Raw genomic sequence first — 8,822 nt, 5'->3', positions numbered from 1 at the left:
GTGGAGCAGTGTGATCATCAGAGTGGACACGGAGGACACAGGGGACCCAAGAGAGGGAGATCAGAAGGAAGGATAAATAAGTGAGAGGAGATGGGCTGGGCTGGGGTTGTGCCTCAGGGTAACCCCTTAGTATAAAGTCATGTAACTCCACCATGTTTACAGTGTGTGTGTGTGTGTGTGTGTGTTTGTGTGTGTGTGTTAATATTTGTAATGTGTATGTGTGTAAAATAGGCAGCAGATGCTGGAAAAAAGTATCATACTATGATGTCACTGACCCTTCACTCAATATAATGTCACTCAATATGATATATATCATATATACACACTCAACAAAAATATAAAAAAATAAATATATATGTTTCTGCTCCAATTTTTCATGAGATGGACTTAAAGATCTAAAATTCATTCCAGATACACAATATTACCATTTCTCTTAAACATTGTTAACAAATCAGTCTAAATGTGTGATAGTGAGCACTTCTGCTTTGCTGAGATAATCCATCCCACCTCACAGGTGTGTTACATCAAGAATTAACCACCCACAGACTTAACATTGAGACCAACTTTGACCGAGTACCATGAGTGAGGTGTCAAACTGTGCGGCCCATTTTCGGGAACAGGGTGCTGTGACTTTTCTGAGGGGTGGGTGGTTAATTGCCCCCGCAGGGGGCAATTAACCGCCCACAGACTTAACACTGAGAACAACTTTGACTGAGTCTTGCACCGTTCGTCGTAGACCCATGAATGAGGTGTCAAACCGTGCGGCTTATTCGGGAGTAGGCTGCTTTGACTGTTTAAAGGGGTGGGTGGTTAATTGCCCCCGCAGGGGGCAATTAACCACCCACAGACTTAACATTGAGACCAACTTTGACTGAGTCCCATGAGTGAGGTGTCAAACCGTGCGGCCCATCTTCGGGAACAGGGTGCTGTGACCTTTTTAAGGGGTGGGTGGTTAATTGCCCCCGCAGGGGGCAATTAACCACCCACAGACTTAACATTGATTTAACTGTGGAACCGACTGTCGTAGAGACACTCTTTTGCATTTATCATCATGCTCATAAGCCACGCCCCCTAGCACCCTCATTAGCATGCTGTTAGCATGATGCTAACGCGATTAGCATTTTTCTAGCATGATGCTAACAAAATTAGCATCTTGCTAGCGGTATGCTAATTTCATCAGCACATCGCTAGCATGATGCTAACGCTATTAGCATGTCGCTAGCATTATGCTAACTTTTCGCTAATAACATGTATAGAATGTTCCTAGCATCATGCTAGTGTAATTAGCACGATGTTTAGCTGATTAGCATGGTGGTAGCTTGATGCTAGCTATATTAGCATGTTGCTATCAAGATCCCATTGTCATAGAGATATGGACGGCCAGAGTTTCGCCACGGCAAGCACCACTCACATTTTCTTCAGGAAATGTACCTCTCTAGTTATCTTTATTCTGTTTTTTTTCTGTACTTAATAACAAACAACTCCTGTTATCTGAGAGAGAGAGAGAGTGAGAGAGAGATGTGCCCTATATTAATAATAAGGGCATAAGTGATACTTGTGTTTATGTGCACTACAGTATACACTATAGTGAATATATTAGTTATTATCAGAGTTATTCCAGTTTAATAGAAAAATGTGGTTACAGAAACACATGGGTGAAATCTTTTTGAAATGTCTTATGAGGGAGTAGTCAGAATTATCGATTGTCTCAGAATGTGCTATTTGTATTTAAAAAAAAGATCATCTTCATTTGCACTTAAGCTGATCATTGTCTTTGATAGATGGCAGTCTTGCTGATTAGTGTTTCAGATTATAAATAAGTGTTCTTGCAAGTTACTGTTCTCATTGACGTGTATTAAAAAGAAATGCGCCACATAGTTTTGTGTTCACACTCCAGACAGAACTGAACTTAGGTCAAGAAAACTTCTAAGTTCAAGGGGTCAAGCCCCTAACTATTGCTGCTCCAGGGGCTCTGACCCTGCACTCTGACCCCAGCTTCCTAAGTAGCAGCAATACATAAAAACGATTTTCACTCTGACAAATCAAGGCTTCCTCTGACCAATTATGAACTGGAATTATGTAGCTAAGATTGAGGAATTATTATTATTATTATTATTATTATTATTATTATTATATAATTAATAGTGTTTTAATCACCCAGGATTGTTGATAGAAAACACACTGGTGATCCGTGAGTTGTTGATGGGAACACTGGTGATCAGTGATTGTTAATAGGAACACTGGTGATCAGTGATTGTTAATAGGAACACTGGTGATCAGTGATTTGTCAGTAGGAACACTGGTTAATAGGAACACTGGTGATCAGTGATTGTTCAATGAGAGCACTGGTGATTGGTGAGTGGATGATGGGAACACTGGTGATCAGTGATTGTTTAATGAGAACACTGGTCTATGATTGTTTTTGGGTTAGAAATTCCAATTGTTTCAGTGCAGAAATGTTAAGATATTCATTACCTAAGATATTCATTTATTAACACACAGTTCAATGGTCAAGTTAATCAAACCTGCAGGAGTTAATCAAAAGTCCAGAAAACAGCCAAGGGTCAAGAAATGTACAACAAGCATTACTGTAACTAGACAAGACTAAACTAAATACCAAAAAAGAATTTACTGTAAAAAAGGTCAAAATCCAAAAGAGCATGCAAGTATTAAAAGGTTCAAAGACATATATACATTTTTAAGTTTCCCTTTAGCATGTTCATTAAAAGTGCTGCAATGTGGCTAAAGTTGATTGTAAGAGCCATATTTTATTTTTTCGATTCTGTTGTTGTGTTTATTTAAAGTTTATTAGTTAAGCATTCATTTATGATAATCGTGAGTTGTTCTGTGACATCATTCCATAATTGCGTAGTTGCATGACTATTACGCACGATAGAAGTTGTTAGGTTACGGAAGTTGTATAGAACACAAGCTTTTGACCGTAATCAAAAAAACGCAATAAGATAAAGCAAATAAGTTGTTGTAACCATAGTGGAAAACCATGCCCGTGCATTAGTAACAAATGTTCTGTAGAAATTTGCTAATCCTAGGAATCATTATAGGTTTTTGTTTTTTAGATGTTGTGCTGAGCCAGTCCTTTACAGCTTGTACCTTCTCTTAGTCCATCTGTACACCGTCCTGGCCAATAACATATCCCAAGAAGGCAATTTGCATTTAGTATGTGGCTTTTTGTAATTTTTTTTTTTAATACTGCAGGTGCTGAATATAGTCCATATGGCACCATACAGTATTCATAGAGTCCAGATGTGGTTCTAAAAGCAGTTTTCCATTTATCTCCCTTCATGAATTCTGATCAGATTTGAGGCACTTTACTTCTCAAAGTTGTTCCAGGGCGGTAGGAACTTGAGGTAGGGGGTACAGTATCTGTACTTTACCGAGACCTTGTTGAGCTCCCAATAATCAATGCACGGTCTGAGCTCCCCTTTTGTTTCTCGACGAAAAAAATAGATTTTCATTATTAGTGATTTTTCATAGGAAGGCTGGTAATCAGTGATTGTTGTTGGAACACTAGTGATTAGTAAATGACTAATGGAAACACTGGTGATCAGTTATTGGTGATAAAAACACTGGTGAAGTGGTTGATGGGGACACTGGTGATTGGTGAGTGGATGATGGGAACACTGGTGCCCAGTGATTGTCAGTGGTAACATTGTTGATGTAAAAACTTATGATCAATAAGTGGTTGCTGGAAGCACTGGTGATAAGCAATTATTAATGAGAACACTGGTCTATGATTGTGATCTGTGTTAAAAATGTAGACTTGGAGAATGCAAGTGCAGTTAAGATATCTATTAACAAACTGTTCAATGGTCAAGTTAATCAAACCTGCAGGATTAATCCAAAATAAAAATCCAGAAAACAGCCAAGGGTCAAGCAATGTACAGTACAACGAGCATTAACTAGACATGGCTAAACTAAATACCAAAAAAACAACCAAGGTCAAAATCCAAAAGAGCATACAAGTTTCAAAAGGTTCAGTAACCACCCTGGAGCAAGTCATAGAAAGCATGTAGTTCTGTTTTTTTTTATTTTTTTTTTAGAACTTTTAGAGTTTCCCTTTAGCATGTTCATTAAAAGTGCTGCAATGTGGCTGAAGTTAATAACAAATGTTTTGTACTATTTTGTACTCTTTGCTAGTCCTAGAAAGTTTTGTACAAAACTGGCACTCTCTATTACTGACATGTTAATGAATAGTTCTTTTGATGTTCGGGACACTGCTTTAAATGTGCTCTCTTTGCTAAGAATAAAAAAAAAGATTTCCAGACATCATGCCTCTTCTATTCTTAGCTTAAAACATATCTCGGAAACTCTTCTTTTTCATTTAAACCTAGCACTAATAAAAACACCTCTTCCCATGAGATGAGATCAGACCCCATGTCCCTCGAGATCAGACCTCGTGTCTGTGTGTCTGTGTTGCTCCCGGAGTCAAAGATTACGCATCAGCAATTGTCCGTATGTTTTAGTGACATTTTTTGTTTTTTGAATCTTCTGGTTTTGGTCATGTTGAACAAAATTGTAAAGTGTAAATTTTAAATTAGCAGTCATTAAACAACACATTAAGAATCCTGACCGTGACCCCTGTCAGCTGTCCACCTAAAGGTTAATATTAAACCTCTCCTTTATAAAGATCCTGGATAAGGTAGCATTGCAGTAGCTATATTTATATCTACATGAGAAAAGCTTACACAAAATGTATCAGTCAGGATGTAGATCTCATCATAGCACAGAGACAGCTTTGGTTAAAGTAGTAAATGACCTCTTACTGCCCCCAGATCAGGGTTGCGTCTCTTTGCCTGTGCTACTTGAAATTAGTGAATCTAATTTGACACAATGCAGACAGCTGTTCTCTGATGCCATGTGACTTCAGTCACTTAATAGTTGAAGAAAGGAATTTCCTACAGTGGTGTACCTGAACCTCCAATAATGAACTGGACTTCATATTAACTTCATATTAACAAATCTTCTTGGTCTTCATAAACACATTATATTCCAGCCCTAACACCCATAATCCCCCTTGGTTTGATTATCTCTCAGTGCTAGAACACAGTGCTCAAAAATAGTTGCGAGTACCTTCTCTGTCCAGGTTAGTCCTAAAGGGATGCCCCAGGCATCTGTTCTGGGTCTCATACTGTTTTGTTTATTTACCAGCATGTCACCCTGTGACACACTGTCTACTGATGGATCTACTCAAGCCTCTGCTTTTTTGATAATGTGTTTGATCTGATCTAGTACACTCTAAACCCACAGATAAATAATGCCTGCACTAGTAACATTACACTGAAAGTGAAATTATGCTTCCTTTACTCAAATAAAGCAGTTTGTTTTTTTCTTGAAAGAATGTTATTAGTCCAGACTAAATGACTCTTTTTGTGTTACTGTAGAACACTCCTACTGCACTCCTTATATTATATTATATTATATTATATTATATTATATTATATTATATTATATTATATTATATTATATTAAAGTAGCTTAAGCAGAGTGCAAAGCCAAAGTTAATGAATTGCATTCAGCACATCTAAGTACTAGTGCAATACAGAAACTCACATTATTAAAAAATGTTGTGCCATTTTCTTTTAATAACTGTAAAAAGAACTTGATTATACACATAAGTGTAATACATCATTTAAATCTGCAACGGGTCTTCTTTATTAATGTACACTCACAATTTTACAAATTTATTATAAAATTACAGTAAACAGACAACGTTAGCTATTGTGTATGTGTCTTTGTCTATCTATCTATCTATCTATCTATCTATCTATCTATCTATCTACTGTATAGACAGAAAGACATCTGTACACACACACACACACACACACAGTGGGTAAAAAGTATCCACCCCCTTTAAAATAATGACATTTTGTTGCTTTGCAGCCTGAAAAAAGGACAGTCACAGTTTTTTTTTTAACCCAGTAATATTTACTGATGTGTGTGTGTGTGTGTGTGTGTGTGTGTGTTTAATCTTCTCACACAGGTTTTATGTCACCATTTCCAATTCATGTTTAATAGTAAAAATCTAGAGTGGTGATTGTACTAATTACATAATGTTTGTTCAACAAAAGCGTTAAAGTGCTTTCCATAGAACACAACAACATAGAATAAAATTCACATGTCATACGATTAAAAAGTAAAGGTAAATTAAAGTGGCTGAGATACCCTTAAACATGACTTCTTATATATTTCAGAAATATTTAGCAAAAATACAGTAATCATCATCGTCATCATCATCATCATCATCATCATCACTGACAATCAGGTAAAGTGTAGAATGTTAATAACATGAACATTTTAAAACCTGAGTCTATATCTGAACGGGATGTCACATGTTGGCTGCATCGTCCCGAATCCCCAACGTGTCACATCAATATCTGGGATCTCTTCATCCGGGTTTTTCAACTCAAAGTCAAAATATGTAAGCATGAGGAAGATGAACTGCTTGAGCTCGCTGACTGCAAAGAACCTCCCGGGACACATGCTGGTCCCAGCACCCCACGGCATGTTGTAGTACTTTAGATTTTTTCCTCCTTTGTAGAATTTGGTCTTTTTCCCACCTTCAGGTGTGAGGAAGCGGTTGTATTTAAAGGTGTGTGGATCAGGGTGCACCTCCGGGTCAATCTGGACAGCAGTGTAAGGGAAGAGGGCCACGCGGTCACCTTTGCGGATCTTGTATTCATGCCCGTTGTCCATTTTCAGGGTCATGTCTTCCATTACAGCTCTTGTGAGCATGGGAGCAGCTGTCATGCGCAGGACCTCATCCACGGTGCTGTCCAGAACCGGGGTTTTAAGTAGCATGTCTCGGGTCAGATTAATCAATGGACCACCTTGCTTCACTTCCTGTCCGGTTTGACGGAGGACCTCATCAACCTCGTTTTTCACTGCCTCCATGGCTTCTGGGTGCTTCATGAGAAACAGGAGAAGCCAGAATGATGTGGGACCTGTGTTACTCTGGGACACCCACAGGAGCAGGAACATGTATCTGTCCAGCATGGATTCGGGCACTCCATGCTCAGCACGCACATCATAGGATTCAGACACCCAGTCATTTATGTTCTCTTTGGTCTTTATTTCCTCCACTGCGAGGACTTTCCAGAAAAGCCTTTTCAGCCTTTCTGCTTCTATTTTCTCAGATGGTCCCAGAACTCCGTAGGCCAGCTTTGGGAAAAGTCTATCATATTTACGAAACTCATAAAAGAGCTCATTAGATTTGTTTCGGTCAGCTTCTTTTGCTTTATACGCACTTTTTGAAGTATTTGCCACTTCGTTTCCAAAAAGTGCCAGATATCCAGCACGGAACACAATGTTGTAACAGTAAATGAAGAGCCCGTCCTCCTGCCACTGCCTTTCATCATTATCATTTCCAGACCCGATACTGTGCAGCATGAGGTTCTGTAGGTTGTTCATCATCGATTGCGTTAACACCACCAGGCCCTCACCCATCAGATGCTTGTTGCTGGATGCCTGAATGAGCTTGTGGTCTTCTTCTATGTGATGGTAGCCAAAAACACGCCTGACCAGGAACTTGGCAAACTCAGAAAAGTCCATCTTGTTCCGGGCCTCTTTAATCACTAAGCCGAAAGAATGTGGGTCCATGATGAAGGTGAAGTAAAACCCTCCTAGCAGTACAGTGAAAATATCCCCGTGCTTTTTTCTCATCCTCTCCAGAAACTTTGCAGTGTCCCTCCTGAACTCCAGAACATGTCCCAGCCATGGGAGAGGACCTTTATCCAGAGGAGGTTCTCCAGACCTTTGTCGACGAAAGGCTCCAAGAATGTAAAGTCCTCCAAGCAGGGAGACCAGTAAAGCAAGTAGAATTTGCAACAGAACGCTCATGGTGTTCAATCTCTCTCTCTCTCTCTCTCTCTCTCTCTCTCTCTCTCTCTTAGAGCAGCATGTGAGCTGTTCCTGTTGGTGTCTCTATTTAAACTCACTGACTCCAACCCTTGCCTGGATTTTGAACTCCAATAGGTCTAGGTTGAGAATATATAATAACCAGACGTCCCAGTTTTTCTTTAATACATGCTCATCACTCCTTTGCTTTCAAGACCTGCAAGCTGAGACATACGGTATCCAATCTCCAACTAGCAATGGAAATGTTTAAATAAATAATTATTTCTATATTTTGTGATATTTTTACATGCCCTAATTTGTACAGTTTGTTTATTTTACTAGTTACATTTATTTTCCTTTGTATTTCATTTCTTTTTATTAATATTAATTCCTTATATATAGTTTTTTTTATTTTCTTTTTAAGGTCACCAGCGGTCGTACAAGCATTTCACTGCATATCATACTGTGTATGACTGTGTGTGTGACAAATAAAATTTGAATTTGAATTTAAAACCTTGGTGGAAAATATGTGATTCCAGACTAGTTTAGATTTATATCCCAGATAAATTATCAGGTTTGGTTGATTTAGAATTGATATTAAATTAGCTTCATTTCTGGTAAGGAATTAACCAGCAAAGAAGAGCTCCATTAGGTCATGACTTTGACATAAAGGGCGTAAAGGGAGTAAAACTTTAATAAAGCTTCAGTAACGTCTAAATGGCAGGCATGACTATTTTATTTAGGTAATAAAAAACCAAGGGTTATACATTTGCTTTTCAGCCTGTATTTCAAATTCACAAACCAAGTTAAGCACACATGTAGACACATTACTGTCTAAACTCCACTATTCCTTTTTTGTACTCAGTATCATTTTATATATATAGCTCCTTAATATTTTTAAAAAACTAACACTTAGTACAACTGCATCATTAAATGCATTGGAAGTTTTCTTGAGGTATAAAAATACT

At 38.2% G+C, this 8,822-nt stretch overlaps 1 protein-coding gene across 1 annotated transcript; it reads right to left on the bottom strand.

Annotated features, from left to right (window-relative positions):
* Window positions 1–5,959: 5,959 nt before the first annotated feature.
* Window positions 5,960–7,886, bottom strand: LOC128527241 (5-beta-cholestane-3-alpha,7-alpha-diol 12-alpha-hydroxylase-like). Its single transcript, XM_053499636.1, has one exon. The coding sequence runs from the start codon at window positions 7,855–7,857 to the stop codon at window positions 6,316–6,318; it is 1,542 nt and encodes a 513-aa protein (XP_053355611.1). The 5' UTR covers window positions 7,858–7,886; the 3' UTR covers window positions 5,960–6,315.
* Between the last annotated feature and the right edge of the window lie 936 nt (window positions 7,887–8,822).

Source organism: Clarias gariepinus, chromosome 1, assembly GCF_024256425.1.
Source record: "Clarias gariepinus isolate MV-2021 ecotype Netherlands chromosome 1, CGAR_prim_01v2, whole genome shotgun sequence".
NCBI classification, from domain to species: domain Eukaryota; kingdom Metazoa; phylum Chordata; class Actinopteri; order Siluriformes; family Clariidae; genus Clarias; species Clarias gariepinus.
Note: the sequence above shows the minus strand (reverse complement) of the source record. Positions and strands in the feature narration are given on the sequence as shown.